Source organism: Myotis yumanensis, unplaced genomic scaffold, assembly GCF_028538775.1.
Source record: "Myotis yumanensis isolate MYYU_CA2020_CCGP unplaced genomic scaffold, mMyoYum1.0.hap1 SCAF_8, whole genome shotgun sequence".
Taxonomy (NCBI): Eukaryota; Metazoa; Chordata; class Mammalia; order Chiroptera; family Vespertilionidae; genus Myotis; species Myotis yumanensis.
The window spans coordinates 79,429,439-79,445,939 of record NW_027223759.1 but is presented as its reverse complement, the minus strand read 5'-3'; the positions used below and the strand labels follow the sequence as shown (position 1 = coordinate 79,445,939).

At 36.9% G+C, this 16,501-nt stretch overlaps 1 protein-coding gene across 5 annotated transcripts in view; it reads left to right on the top strand.

Moving 5' to 3' along the window:
- The window catches only part of SLC35F5 (solute carrier family 35 member F5), a 43,828-nt gene that overhangs the window by 20,819 nt on the left and 6,508 nt on the right, over window positions 1-16,501 (top strand). For 2 of the 5 annotated variants that reach the window (XM_070423105.1, XM_070423106.1), the window contains exons 8-13: window positions 110-191; window positions 1,368-1,455; window positions 3,499-3,563; window positions 5,723-5,827; window positions 9,365-9,524; window positions 13,394-13,484. In XM_070423105.1, the coding sequence (XP_070279206.1) occupies window positions 110-191; window positions 1,368-1,455; window positions 3,499-3,563; window positions 5,723-5,827; window positions 9,365-9,524; window positions 13,394-13,484 (591 nt within the window). The remainder of the gene's footprint in view (window positions 1-109; window positions 192-1,367; window positions 1,456-3,498; window positions 3,564-5,722; window positions 5,828-9,364; window positions 9,525-13,393; window positions 13,485-16,501) is intronic. The other 3 variants (XR_011472439.1, XR_011472438.1, XR_011472440.1) reach the window with 2 other exon arrangements.

Below are 16,501 nucleotides of genomic sequence, written 5' to 3'. Positions count from 1 at the left end.
CCTCTCATGTTCATGTTTAGGGGGAGAAAAAAAAGGGGGGCAATCATATTGTAATGGCAAGTATAAACACGCCATTCATTAGGTTTCACTTTGTTTTCTATTTCTTTAGTGGTTTTTGGCAAATTTGTCATATCAAGAAGCACTTTCAGACACACAAGTTGCCATTGTTAACATTTTGTCCTCAACTTCTGGTAAGAAATGTATCTTTAAAATCTGCATTATGAATCAAGATATATTTCTAATATATATGTAATATGTGTATTATACACACATTTTTATCTTGTTATAAGTTATGTCATTTGTTCTCATTACATTAGTGTATTGTAACTATTTCTTAATCTTTATAGTTTTATGCCATAGCCTTGTGCTATTTATATTTCTAACAAATACTTTACAGTATTTTGTATACCGATATGCTGGCTCTTTGTATTCTAGTTGCCCTATCTTTCACATATTCTTTCCAAAGATCTTTTTCTAGATCCTTTGGCTAAATGTAATTGCTTATCTTAGAACTATAATTTGCCCTATGAAAGGTGTTTTTATTTTTAAAATTGAATCACCTTCCAAATCTAGAAGATAACAAGTGTTTTGAAGCTGTAAAAATAACTTTAACATACAAGTTTGATTATGATGATGTCAGAATATTATTCTGAATGCTCAGTTTAACTCTTTTGTTAGTTTTTAAAAAAGGACTATATTTGATCTGTATTGTTGAAATAAACATGGCTTAGTTTAAAGGCTGGTTTTTTGTGTATTAGTTTGGTTGTAGTCAATCCTCACCCAAGGGTATTTTTCCATTGATTTTTTAGAGAGTGTGTAAGGGAGAAGGAGAGACAGACAGAGAGAAACATTGATTGGTTGTCTCCCACATGCGCCCCGACCAGGACTGGAGATCAAGTCTGCAACTGAGGTACATGCCCTTGACTGGAATCGAACCTGGGACCCTTCAGTCCGCAGGCCAATGCTCTATCTACTGAGCCAAATTGGCTAGGCCTAAAGTCTGTTTTTGTATATGAACATTTCAGCGTAGGTAACTGCAGTCTTATTTTTAGTTCTTTTTTTTTTTTTTTTTTCTTTTTTGAAGAGAGGAAGGGAGAGGGAGAGAGAGGTAGAAACATCAATGATGAGAGAATCATTGATTGGTTGCCTCCTGCATGCTCCACACTGGGGATTGATCCCTGACCGGGAATTGAACTGTGACCTCCTAGTTCATAGGTCAAGACTCAACCACTGAGCCATGCCGACCAGGCTTATGCTTAGTTATTTAAAAAATGACAAAAATTAGTTTAAAAATTATTAAATTGATAGTAAATAATTTTGACAGAATTTAAGCCAATGTGTCTTTTTTCATCTTTTTCTCTCCATAGGACTTTTTACCTTAATCCTTGCTGCAGTATTTCCAAGTAACAGTGGAGATAGATTTACTCTTTCTAAATTATTAGCTGTAATTTTAAGGTAAGAATGTAGTGTAATAGCTTATTTATTCTGTTTAAAAATATGATGTATAAAATTTTTCTGGTTGTGAGAGAGGACACTTTATGTTACAGTGTACTGTATAAGCAAAGAAAGATGAGGATAGTAGAAAGTTTTAAATGGAAATTATGCTACTCAGCTGTGTGTCTTATCCTAGACTAGTTTTCTAAACCTCCCTGGGGAGGGTAACCTGAGGGAAGGACCTAAGGCAGGGGTAGGCAACCTTTTTGTGAGTGCGTGCCAAAACCAGCAAAATCTCTGACTCAAAATTCTTCTGCATGCCAACCCTAATTTTTTTGAGAACATGTTACACCTACTTGGTATCTCTTAAGGTGTATGTATGTGAAGAACCTTGAAGAAATAATAAAATTCATTCGAGCGACAAAAACACAGTATATGATGATGAAAAATACATTTATTTTTTAATGTATACATGTACACTGATAGTCCAACAGAAAACTTTATGACTCTGTTTGATATTATCAGGGGCACTTTTGCTGCTGCATCACTGATGACAGAGATTTTACATCAGGTTTATATTTCATGACCTTCAGAGATATGCACGAGCTACTACTTTCATCCCTCAGGCTACTCCTATTATGAGACTTAACAAAATTCATCACTGAGAACAAAGATTCACAAGCGTATGTGGATGAAACCAAAACACTGGTCGGATCTAGGAAGGCAGGGAGAGTTAAAGCAGAGGCATAGAAATTACTCTTCCCCTTGCTCGTCAATCCATATCTATGGTCTTTAAGATAACTTGTTATGTAAAATTATTTATCTAAGATGCACCTACACTGAATTTATCTGAAAAATAAAAAAGTCGATATTAAGAAAAAAATTGTAAATGGAAGATTATAAGAGAGGGTTTCACGTGCCAGCAAAAGTTACTGGTGTGCCATGTTTGGCACTTGTGCCAGGGGTTGCCCACCCTTGACCTAAGGCATGTTGGTTGCCATTCATGTGACTGCGAACTAAGTATTGTACTGATGTTCACATTTAAGTTAATGTGACAACTTAATGCTTATAATCTTCAAAATTTCCATTTTCTTAAAACAAGTTCCCCCTTTTATTTGGGTTTTGGTCTTTATTTCTCCCACTTCTAGAAATCTAACATGCAATCTTCTCTGATTGCCTCAGCCTCAATCTTTCATTTATTTTTTTATTTGGCATTTTTATATTATTGGGTAGCATCAATATTGTCAATAACTGTGTTTCAACCTTTTATTTTTATTTAACTTTGTGTATTTTTGTCTTGTCTTCTCTATGAGGTTGTAAGCCCTTGAAGGTTAAAACCTTTGTGCCACCAAAGGCCTAGATAGGGCTTTGCTCACCGACAGTACTCAAAAAAGATGTGTTGATTTGATTAAGCTATTGTTTTTGTGAGAGAAAATGAAAAATCAGAGAAAGTAGCAGAATGATTTAATGGAGAGATTGGTATTAGCTATCAGAGTTAGGTTTGAATCACAGCTCTGCTCTGTGTCCCTGGGCACTTCCCTTAGACTCTAGAAGAACTTCCTAGATCTCAGCTATGTGATTTTGGTCAATACTTCCTTTCTTTGTGCTTAGTTTTCTCATGTGTAAAATGGGAATGGTAATAACAATAACGCCTTCCTATAAGGTAATACTGTACATTTTGTGTGGATTAAATTAGCTAATACTATAGCTCTTATACTAGATATTGCCCTGACTGCTGGCTCATTTGGTTGGAGCATTGTCCCGTAGACCAAAAGGTTGTGAGTTCAGTTCCTGGTCAGGGCACATGTCTAGGTTGCAGGTTTGGTCCCTGGGAGGCAGTCCATCTATGTTTCCTTCTCACGTCAATGTTTCTCTCTCTCAAATCAATAAATATATCCTCGGGTAAGAATTTAAAAAATTATTTGATATTAATTAAATCACAAATTATTTGACAGTTTTACCCCAAAATTAGTCTTGATCATTTATAAAAATTTTCAACTTTATGCTTAGTCCTTTTAAGGGATTTATTATTTTGCTCATCAGTAACAACTGTTATTCTCATAGCATTGGAGGTGTTGTGCTGGTAAACCTGTCGGGGTCTGAAAAATCTGCTGGAAGAAATACGATAGGTAAGTTTCTGTTAAAGTATACGAGAAAATTTTGTGCATAGCATCATCATGCCCACACAGAGTATGGGAACTAACCGGGGCTTTTTAAAAAAAACTTTTTTTTAGAGAGAATGTTAAAAACATTCAAAAATATTTCATAGGATTCTCATGTAGCCTGCATCCAGATTCTCTGTTAACTACATTCATAGATAGCTACAAAATATAGTTCTAAAAATCAGGAGTTAACATTGATTAGAATTATATTATCTAGTCTGTATAGTCCTTTTCCAGCTTCACCATTTTTTCACTAATGTTCTTTTTCTGATCCAGGATCACTTGTTGCATTTACTTGTCATGTCTCTTTTGTATCCTTCAATCTGGAACTACCCCTCAGTCTTCTTTTTGTCTTTCGTAACCTTAACACTTTTGAAGGTTACTGTCCTTTGGTTTTGTAGAATGTCCCTCAATTTGCATTTGTTTGATATTTCCATATGGTTAAATTTATGTTGTACCTTTTTGGAAAGAATACCATGGAAGCGGTATTATGTTCTGATCAGGGTATTATATCAGAAGACACATGCTGTTGATGTGATTAATGATGTTAATCTTAAGGTGGTGTCTGCCAGTTTTTTCCCTTGCTTTTGATCCATTATTTAGATTTACAAAACAAAGTTAATCAGAACCCAGCCTAATGGTTCTCCTCTGGGTACTGTAGATATTTGAAGTTTATTGAATAGAGTAATATTTCTAAACTATTTCTGGATACTATCCAGTGAGTTGTGTCTTGAATTGTACCTTTTTCCCATCCAAAATAGTTTTGTAGGAGAAACAATATATGTATTTGTTGTGTGTGTGAGATTTTGTTGACAGGCTTTCCCATTGCTATTTAAAAAAGTTGAAAATAAGCAGATTTAATAAAACATTGGACTTTTGGATAATTGATTAAAGTATTGAATATGGTCACTTGGCAGATAGCATATTATTTAGCTATTTTTAAAGTTTTACTTGCATGTTTTGAGAATGAGTTACTACATTAAAGTGGATCAATATTTATTATGTATATACAGTGAGCCCTGCATTATGGTAGGTATTTTGGGACAGTAAAAAGTATAAATTAAGTGTTTGCAGTTTTCAAGGAATTCTTGATTGTAATCAGCAGCTAAGATTTGCAAAGTGGCCGAAACCGTTTTGGCTCAGTGGATAGAGCGTCGGCCTGCAGACTGAAAGGTCCCAGGTTCGATTCCGGTCAAGGGCATGTACCTGGGTTGCGGGCACATCCCCGGTAGGAGATGTGCAGGAGGCAGCTGATCGATGTTTCTCTCTCATCGATGTTTCTAACTCTCTATCTCTCTCCCTTCCTCTCTGTAAAAAATCAATAAAATATATTTTAAAAAAAAGATTTGCAAAGTGAAGCCACTAGAGAATAAAATTATATCACATTTAACTACAGTAAGCATTAAATTGCCCTAAGTAGAAGACAGGTAGGATGGAAATTCACCAGAGGAGAGAGGATGCTTTGTGGCAGAGATAGGACTTTAACAGGGCCTTAAAGATGGTAGTGGAATATATATTAAAAATGACCTATGTGCCCTACCCAGTTTGGTTCAGGGGATAGAGCATTGGCCTGTGGACTGAAGGGTTGTGGATTCGATTCTGGTCAAAGGCACATATCTTGGTTGCAGGCTCGAATCCCAGTTCTAGTCGGGGTGCGTGCAGGAGGCAACCGATCAATGTGTCTCTCTCACATCAATGTTTCTCTCTGTCACTCCCCCCTCCCTTCCACTCTCCTAAAAAGCAATGGAAAAATAAAAGTGACAAGTGATAGGGGAAGAAGCATTGCTAAAGTTGGACCATGTTAGGTGGCAAAATTGTTTATGGAGGGGAAATAGAAAGTGTGCATTTCAAAATTTAAAAACAAAGTGTTTCTTATATGAATTTCAGTATTATAATATGTGTGTTTGGTTAGATCATTGAGGTGAATGTTTTGCATTTATTTGTTTACACTTTAAACTCTTTCCTATACTCCTGGAGGATAAAGATAGGGTGGGCTGTACTTTATCTTTTCACATTTGCACACTCATTTCTTGAAATAGGATCCAACACATTGTTAGATTTTAAATAAGTGTGTGTTGAATGAGTTAATGAACAAATGCTTTAAATCATTATGTGGATCTTTACAGGTTCCATTTGGTCTCTTGCTGGAGCCATGCTCTATGCTGTCTATATTGTTATGATTAAGAGAAAAGTAGACAGAGAAGATAAGTTGGATATTCCGATGTTCTTTGGTAAGAATATGTTTAATTTGTGAGGCAATTTACTCTGAATTATCACTTTAGGGAAGAATAGGAAGGTATGTAGGCCAAATTCTGGGGGGTCTGGAGGTCTATCAGATTTTAAAGATTATGAAGTCCAATTTCAATGTTTTTCTCTTACCTTGTCCTGCATAGTTGTGTACCTATGGGGGATTGCTCCTTTCCTCAAAGTGAGGTAAAGAAAAAAATTCCTTTTAACGCCTTTAAAAAAAATAGTCATAGTAAACATTCATTGAGTATGTACCAAGTAACAAGCATTATTCTAAGCCCCTATCCATATTAGCTCTTTAATTCTCTGAACAACCCTATGAGAATATTACCCCCCTCTGACAGGTTTTGCATTAATGTCTTCAGCCTATGAATCAGATAGTTTTCTCATTGATATGACAGAATCATCTCTCTATATAAAAGCCTAATATGCTAAGTGTCGACCATTCAACTGGTCGCTATGATGAGCACTGACCAGCAGGGGGCAGATGCTCCGATTGGTAGGTTAGCTTGCTCCTGGGGTCCGGCCGATCAGGACTGGGCGAGACGGGGCCAGACACCCTGGAGCCCTCTCACGGTCCCTCCCTGGCCGGCCAACCACCCTCGGGTATTGGGCAAGATGGCCCAGATTGGCCCCACCCTTGCATGAATTCACCAGGCCTCTAGTGCTATTATAAGCAAGTGAGAGTATACTTGTTGTATTATACATATTGCCATTTTTGAGTTATTGGAAGCATAGGATTGGGGAAACTGGCCCCAAAAGATATGTATAATACTGTTCTGGTCTCTGTACTTATTTTCATTAAAAATTGTGGGCCATTTAAGGTTTTTCTATTTGCATTTTATCTTTAAGAGTCGGACTCTTTTATGACATATATTTTTCAAATTACCCAATGATAGTTTCTGGCGTCTGCTTTTAATTTTGGGAAATAAAATACCTGATATGATTTATAAATTATCTTTTGTCAAAAATCAGCTCAGTAAAAACTTGTGTTACCTGTAGACTATCTGTGGATATCTTTCAAAAGATACCATAAAACCCAATAGATAAAAAAGCCTGGTGATGAGGGTTCAAAGTACAGCTTACAGGGAATCAGGAGACCTGGAATATATAGCTGTTTTAACTTCATTTATCTCATGCTTATCTGAAAAATGAGGAAATTGGACTGATGGGTAGCTTCCAAGCTGATTTACAAAGGATCTTGGGAAGGTTGGTAGGCTGTAGAGTTGTATGTGAGGTCTGTTTCAGCTGGAACAGCATTGCTTTGTTAGGCTTATTGCATTATCATTTAAGTTGTAGAACAGATGTTGATGCTAAAAGCAGTTTGAATATCTTTACCTAAAGATTGACAAAAAATAAAAGGCTTGAGAAGCCACCAAACTGAGTGATCACTCAAGTTCCTTTTAAGTATAGAATTCAATAAATATACATTAAATATGAAGATCATTTTAGTCATCTTATTTTAGAGCTATAGAAAATTCTATCTGTAATGGCGTAAAATGCTATTTTTTTTTAAGATTGGCAGTTTTCAAGAAACATTGCTTAATTTAATAGAATACGCATAGTTGGTCTTCTTCATGTGATGTGATACGGAAAATATTGATTTGACCTGAGTTTTAGAATAGATGGGCTTATAAAAGAAGTTATGGGTGGAATGTGGAGGGTGCCTTAGGGAAGTGAGAGCATGGCAGGGAACAGTGAGTAGATCTTTGTGATTGTGCTGAAGCCTTCACTTTAGGTAGAACGGTAAGGTATGTAGGCCAAATTCTTGAGGGTCTGGAGAATAGAGGAAATGATTTGTAGGTCCAGATATTGTTAATTAATGTGGGATTTCATAGACTTGATAGTTCAGGGACCAGAAAATAGATTTGGTTCTTGATAATTCCAAATTTTGGAATTTTAATGACAACTTTTTAATGTTATGCAAGCCTCTTGGATCACTAGTCCCTTCTGTATGTGTATCGTTTTATTTTATTTTTTATCACTAGATGTCTTAAATTGAGTTTCCTAGATGCAAAGTAGGAGACAGGGCTTTAGTGTGGGTTATTTATTGAGGGGGTCCTCTGCAGGAAGAACTGGCAAGGGAGTGAGAGAAGCAGAATGGAGAAGCAGATGTGGGAGGCAGCGGGTAATGTCTAGGCACTCCTTGGAGATGTCCTGGCCTTGAGCCCTTAGGATTTCAGCCACAGGGGTCGGCCTTGTGAGTGAGTGCAGTCATTGGCTGCAAAGGGTGTGGTGTAGGCAGGGATGGGAATTTCCTGGGAAAAGCAGACTTGTTTAATGTCCAAGACAGTTCTGTAGAGAAGACAGAAAGAAGACTGTAAGATTTTAGCATCGGGTGCTCCAGTCTTGTTTCTATTTAACTGGGCAGCCTAAGTTCTAGTTTATTGTTTAGCAGCCAATCTAAAATATGTATCTACTGTAATTTAACTTTTTAAATGAAAGCTCTTATTGTTACCTTATGGATTTCATAGTGGATCCTTGATGCTAAACTGTATAGAAAGTGCAATAAAAATTATAATAATTTTTCTTTGTAGTCATCACTATATACTATTTGCATGTATATAGTCATATGTAAACTTTAATTTTTATAATAATAATAGCTAGCCTTTATTAACTGTTTACTCTTTGCTAGGTACTGTTCTATATTTTATGTTTTATCTAATCTTTCCAATAACCTAAGTAAATATTGCTTTACACTTACAGACTAGAAAACAGGCTTAAAAGAGGTTCTTCTCTTGCCTCAGGTTTACACCACTAGTGAATAATAGAGTTGGGATCAAAACCCAGGGCAATCAGACTCTGCTCATACTCTAACCATTGAGCATTGCAGCCTTCCTTATAAGTAGTCTGTGCTCATACATTGAATAGGTATTTGCATACATGTGTTATCTCACCAACTAGCTAATGAGCTTTGGGAAGACAGGAACCAAGAATTTTATCCTTTTTTGGACCCTTCTTCCATTATTCCTAGTATAGCACAGGAGCTTTAAATATAACTATGAGTTGAATTAGAGAACAAACCGTGCATTTCCTTATACTTAATTTAGGGTAAATATACAAACACACACCAGTTATTCTTTTAACTTCCAAAATAATACAGGGTATGGCAAAGGTAGGTTTACATTTGCTTGTATGGAAACCAATAAGTAGTACTACAAGAATAAGCTCTGTTTTGCATACTCCTGACTGAAAACCTACTTTTGCCTCACGCTGTAATTATTAGTAGCTAAAGTTAACCCTTCTTTTTGAATTGTTTTAAGTGGTATATTCTGTAGAAGTTGGTCCATGCACTGTGGGCATTTGAACCTTGAAGACTCAGTGGTCACCAGTTGCTTGATACAGTTTTTCCTGGTGTTGAGTTATCCACAGGACTGGCTTAAAAACAAAGAAACAAGTTCCAGTTAAGGAAATCTATTGGAGCCCTTTGTATAAGATCAGTTTTATAAGTATAGAGTTATAAGTTTGGAAAATTTAAATAAATCAGAGAAACTAACATTTGTCTCTTTACACATGTTTAGGTTTTGTAGGACTGTTTAATCTGCTGCTCTTATGGCCAGGTTTCTTTTTACTTCATTATACTGGATTTGAGGACTTTGAATTTCCCAATAAAGTAGTATTAATGTGCATTATCATTAATGGCCTTATTGGAACAGTTCTCTCAGAGTTCCTGTGGTTGTGGTATGTACTGTTTATTACCTCTGATTTATTAGTTATCAGTTTATGGACTTTTGGATAGTTTAAGCATTTATGTTTTTTTTGGTCTTCTGATGGCCCTTGCTGTGCACCTTCTCACCTCACACTTAACAATTTAATACAGTAACTCCATTATAGCGGGAGCTTTGTGTTTTGTTATTTTTTAAATTTCTAATTATCCATCATATAGAGTAATGTTTTGCACATAAAAGGAGCTCAGTAAATATTGAATGAACGAATATGAATGACCTAAATTTGTAGTGTTTTTTTGAGGTAGTGTTATACAAATGAAAAGTGGCATCTAATGTTCATCCTAACTTACAAGATGTATTTCCTACATATTAATGACATGAGTTCTTAGTGAGACTCTGAGGATTTTGCTTGTCTAAGAGCCTTTGCTTATTTTAGAGACTTTGTCTCTTTTGTTTTGTTTATTCTCAGGAATTTTCATGTGGGTGAGTCACATATGTAAGCCCTAAACTCTGACTAGACATGTTAACATACTTTGAAATGTTATAATATCAAATATGTTGATATTTAATAATAATCCTAAAATAGTTGGAAGACAATATCATGTATGGAGTTTAAGAAACCTTTCAAATATAGAGCTTGATACTTAGTCCTACTTCCACCTAATAAGAACTGAAAAAGAAACACAAATTGTACTTAAACTACTAAATGAATTTTTATTGTATGGCATTTAAGATTGCTGACTAGATTCCCTTGAAAAAGGCTGCGACAAAAATAGCCTTTAGTAAGAAGTCTTTCTTTATGCTCTGCCTATACTTCTTCCTCTTCCCTAGATAAGGGAATAGCTCTTACTTTCTTGATATCCTCAGCACTCACTCTCTTTCATGTAGTACTTAAAGATTTGCTTTGTATTGTAGTAATTTATGTACCCATCTTAAATTTCTTTGCTAATCTAAAACTCTTATCTCAGAATCCACTTATTTATTTTTCCATCTTTTTTTATATGCATTTTATATGCTCACTTTTTTTAACCTAAAATAGTTACATACTTTATCTTATACATTAAAATATATCATATCACTCTTGTTATCTTATCACTTCTTTTGTTCTATCATTTCTCTTGTCTCTCTTCACTCTTAGTTCTGAGCAGATAGAACTATTTACTGGTTGTGTTTTGATTTAACTTAGTAGGATCATAAAGAATTCTTGATCTTCAGCCATTTTTGACTGCAGTTTCATATGGTTCAAACTAATGAACCATATGCTTTAAATAATTATGTATTCATTGTATTTTTAATACAAGTTCATATTTTCTGGTTTCGTAAGTTTAGTTTAAATTGGGAAATTCCAAAGCAGAGCATTTTTACATATCTGAAAGAAATAATTAAGTTTTTCTTTGGATATGAGACTAAATAAAGGTTTAGTTTGGTCCTTATTTCTTGATTATTACATTGAGACTCATAGTAAACATGGACTGTGCCACCTATCGATATTAAAATGCTCATTCGTTATTGAACTCTTTTAGATAATAAACATATGCAAAAGATTTTCATTATGTTTAGCAGAATTTAATGTAGGCTTTGGGGACAATAAAATATGAGTTGTGATATGTAATCTTTCCATTAAGGGAGATTTTATAGTTTGCTTTCTTGGAAAATTTTATATTTAAAGAAATAATAAATAGCATGTTTTACAATATTCTTTTTTATTTAACTTTTAAAAATTAAAAGAGTGTACAAAAGCGTTCACAATCAAAAAGGAAATCTCCCTTCTACCCCAAATACCTATTCCTTTTTCTCAAAGGCAACCACTATTAACATCTAAACCTTCTATAATATTTTCTATACTTACAAAATTATGTTTTATTCTCTTAATTTTCCCCTCAATTTGTTTTATCTTCAACACACAAATGGGAGCATACTGTGGATATTGTTCTATACTTTACTTTTTTTCACAAATTGTCTTTCAATCTTCACATAACAGCACTTAGGTTCATTTTTTTAAAGGCTGTATTTTAAAATACTTTATTCCAATCCATTTTGTTATGTAATGGAAAGAACATGTTTTACCAGTTCCTCATGGAGAGACATTTTCAGTTTGCAGTCTTTTGCTTTTGAATAATACAGCATTGAATATTCTTATATGTATCTTTGCATATATATGTTAGCATTCTATAGGATAAATGCCTCTAAGTGGAAAAGACTGAGGCAAACATATAGACTTTAAATTTTGATACAGAATTGCAAAATCATTCTTCATAGAGGGAACACAATTTCTATCCCCTACTGTGTATTTGTGAGTGTTTATTATTGAATAGTTAAACTGGACACTGAAATTCATACATTATGATTAAAGCTATATTTATCCTTACCTAGGATGAGGATGGATTTTTCAGGATCTCAAGGTTTATTTTTCAGATACACCTCTATATTCAAATGTTTATGAGTACTTACAGTAAAAACTCAGTAGCAGTAAAGTAAATAAGTAATGAAACAAACATATCCCTAAATTCTAGGTGTTGGTAACTCAAAATAACCATAGCAAGCCTATCAGACTTTTTATGATTGTACTTAGCATTATAAATCTCTAAGAACATATGCTACATAAAAAATATATACATTTAATCCCTAAACCCTCATTTCATAGAGCAGCTTATGAGTAGTCGAAACCACTAGTACTTGAGTTCTCTTTATTGCAGCAGTAAGAACGAATTGTCCAGCCTCTGTTGAATATTTCAAATGACACTTTTAAGAGATAGCCTCTTTTATAACAAGACAGCATTATAAATTCTAACCTATACGAGCTAGAACTTGCTTGCCTGTAACTTCCATGGGTCTATAGTCCTAATGATATACATTATTATGGTTTTATCTTGGCCTATAATTCATTATTTTCTTATATACCCAAATTTTTAGTTGTTATAAATGGCTCGCCTTTTTGGTATAATGGTTTCTTTTTTTCTTCAACTAAACAAAATTATATGCAAATTGATCTTTTAAAATTTGATACCAATATTAATAGTTTAAGGTAAAAATAAAATAATTGATAGTTCAAGGTGAAAATAATACAGGTTTTGGTTAGGACAATTGCTAGACAAGTGGGAAACAACAAGGAAATAGTCCTTTAAAAATATTCAGTTTTTTTTCTTTTTAATGCTGAACCAAACCAGAAGAGCAGTACACATCTAAAGACTTAGTTCTCATGAGGGTGAGATATTTTTTGTTTGATGACAGACGCACATGTTGGCTTATCACTTTCTTAAAGTCTGTGTTGTAAGGTATTACAGTTTTAATAAAGCTGCCTGCTTTGTTAGCTAAGTATCATTATCACAACTCTTTTTAAAATATATATATATTTTTATTGATTGCAGTGAGGAACAGAGAGGGAGAGAGGGATAGAAACATCAATGATGAAAGAGAATCATTGATTGTCTGCCTCCTGCACATCCCCCACTGGGGATTGAGCCCACAACCCAGGCATGTGCCCTGACCAGTAATTGAACTGTGACCGTAGGTCAATGCTCAACCACTGAGCCACACCAGTCGGACTATCACAACTCTTTTGACAGTTTTGTAAAAAATGTTAAGGAAATTTAAGTTATGCATTTAAACTTGAACAATGTCTGTAAGCAGATCTTGAAAATAGCATAAAATACCTCAAAATATTTATACTTACATATTTGGATTTTTAATATTTGAAGATAAACCTTAGGAATTATCTTAGTAACTCTGTTATTTATTATGTCTCAGTCCATCCTGAGCTTTCATTTTTGCTTTTGATCTCTCACATCTATATTTTAGGGTAGGTAGACATTGATCATTGTTTTTCTTTGGTCCTTTTACTTTTTTAATATGGAAATGTATGTTTTGTTTTTTCCTTTTTAGGGGCTGCTTTCTTACCTCATCATTGATAGGCACACTTGCACTAAGCCTTACAATACCTCTGTCTATAATAGCTGACATGTGTATGCAAAAGGTAAGACAAGCTATTTATTAGATATTTTATGTAAATTATTAAACACAGAGCTAATGAAGGTTTAGGGATGTGACTGAATTATAAGGGATACAACCATGAAAAATACTTGATGCCTTCTCTCCCAAGGTGTTTTACTACATAGAGATGTAAAAAGTACCCAAAGAGCCCAAGCCGGTTTGGCTCAGTGGATAGAGAATTGACCTCCTGGGTTTGATTCCATTGAAGGGCATGTACTTCAGTTGCAGGCTCCTCCCCTACCAGGGCCCTGATCTGGGCTCCTGTAGGAGGCAACCAGTCACTCTTTTTCTCTCATATCAATGTTTCTCAGTGTCTTTCCCTCTTCCACTTTCTTAAAAAAAAAAAAAAAAAATTAATGTAAAAATATCCTCAGGTGAGAATTAAAAAAAAAAATGCTGAAAGAAATGGATAATATCTTGAATTTTTAGCTTTTCAATTTTTTATCTTAAGAGTAGTATCTTTATATGTAGCTTTCCATCTAAGAGTAGATATATTCCATATGCTCTTTGTTAAGTCATCATTTAAGTAGTAGTGTTTTGATTTCTAAGATAAAATCCTTAACACTGATAATACTACTGTAAATCTGTGAGGTATATGAGCAGTGTTGCTTCTTAGCAAATGTTCATTTCTTTCTGAACTCAGCAGGGCAGGGGCCTCCTCCCTCTTCTATGAAGTCCTGGTCTGGATACGGGAATCTTGTGATAAATATTGGCAGTATTGCAGAAAAGAGAATCTGCGTCTCTCCCAACAGCCTGAAGGGAGGAGTTTCTTTAGTGCTCCTAAGGGTTAACAAGGAGAAAAGAGATGTGCCATTGGCTAATGCTAAAAGATGTAATGTAGCATGGACCACTCAGTTCAGTATTTGTAAGCTTTTAAGTAACAAAATGGTGTGTGTGCGTGGGTGTGGGTGTGTGTGGGTGTGTGTGGGAGGGGGGAGGGTTGGCGGGGAGGGTGTTGTTTTAATATAATTGGAAGAGGAAATACTTGAAAGCCCAAAGGCATAATGTGAAGAATTTAAAATCAGATTTTGAAAGCTAATTTTCTTTAGATCTTTTTGCACTTTTTAGGATAAAGTCAAAATACTCTTAATGATATCTATCATCTTTATTTAAAAAAAAAATTATACTGATATTTACCATGGTTTTGTGGTTTAGTAAATTCTTACTTGTCCTGGTTAAAAATGGAAATCTCCTTAATTGAGAATTAATTATCTTACATAGCATGCATTTTCAAAGAATGTCAAAATTATAAAATATATATAACTAGAGGCCCGGTGCACAAAAATTTGTGCACTCGGGGGGGAAGGGAGGGTCCCTCAGCCCAGCCTGTGCCCTCCCGCAGTCTGGGACCCCTCAGGAGATAACGACCTGCTGGCTTAGGCCTGCTCCCGGGTGGCAGAGGGCAGGCCCAATCCCTAGGTGCAGCCCCTGGTCGGGCTCAGAGCAGGGCTGATTGGGGAGTTGGGGCGCCGCCCCCTGTCATACACAGAGCAGGGCGGATCGGGAGGTTGTGATGCCACCCTCAGTCACGCTCAGGGTAGGGCTGATTGGGGGGTTGGGGCACCGCCCCCATCACACTCAAGGCAGGGTCAATGGGGAGGTTGCGGCACCACCCCCTGTGATGCACAGAGCAGGGCAAATCAGGGGGTTGGGGCGCTGCCCCTGTCACTCACAGAGCAGGGCCAATCAGGGGGTTGGGGCACTGCCCCCCCCCGCCCCCCCCGTCACGCACAGAGCAGGGCCCATCAGGGGGTTGGGGAGCTCCCCCCTCTCATGCACAGAGCAGGGCCTATCAGGGGGTTGGGGAGCTCCCCCGTCACGCACAGAGTAGGGCCGATAGGGGAGTTAGGGCACCGCCCCCTGTCACCCACAGAGCAGGGCCCATCAGGGGGTTGGGGTGCCACCACTGTCACACTCAGGGCAGGGCCGATGGGGAGGTTATGGCTCTACCCTGTCACAGACAGAGCAGGGCCCGTGGAGGGGGGGCGGGGAGGTTGGGGCGCCACCCCCTGTCACACACAGAGCAGGGCCGATCAGGGGGTTGGGATGCCACACCCTGTCACTGTCACACACAGAGCCACAGGGCGATCAGGGGGTTTGGGTGCTGCACCCTGTCATGCTGATCTGGTGCCAGGAGACCTCTCGGCTCCGCTGATCCCAATGCTGGGATGCATATTACCCTTTTACTATATAGGATAGAGGCCTGGGGGCCGGCTGGTTTGCCCTGAAGGGTGTCCTGGATCAGGGTGGGGGTCCCCACTGGGGTGCCTGGCCAGCCTGGATGAGGGGATGATGGCTGCTTGCAGCTGGTCACACACCCTTCAGGGTGGGGGTCCCCACTGGGGTGCCTGGCCAGTCTGGGTGAGGGGCTGAGGGCTGCTTTCAGGCTGGCGGTTTTTACTGAAGCTCCCAACCGCTCCTTTTTTTCTTTTTTTTTTTTTTTTTCTTCTGGGCCAGCTTTAGCTCTGCTCTAGCTCTGAGGCTTCCGCTGCTGGTTTGTTTGCCGTTCTGTAATCGAAACAATGTATAACTTCAGCTCTGAGATCCCGGGCCTATATTTGTTAGAATGTTTCAAACTGCCAGCTCAGAGGCCGGCAGCAACAGGCAGGGAACGTTGGAGTCTGCAGTTACTGAAGAAAGCAAGCCTCATGTTTGCTTCCAGCTGCCTGGCTGCTGGCCGCCATCTTGGCTGACAGTTAATTTGCATAAGGATATGCTGATTAGCCAATGGGAAGGGTAGCGGTCGTACGCCAATTACCATTTTTCTCTTTTATTAGTGTAGATACTAAAGTCACACATATTAGATTCTCTTTATAGATTTAAATAATATCCAGGTCCTTTACATCTCAGGGTCATAATCTTGAATATGAACCAAAATTGTTACAGTGAAATTGGGGGTAAGGATTTTGGTAGACCACTGTGCAATTGAACTTTAATGTTCCGATATTTTGAAAACATCAGCTTTTGTACATTTGAAAATTAAAATTGAAGGTTAATTTT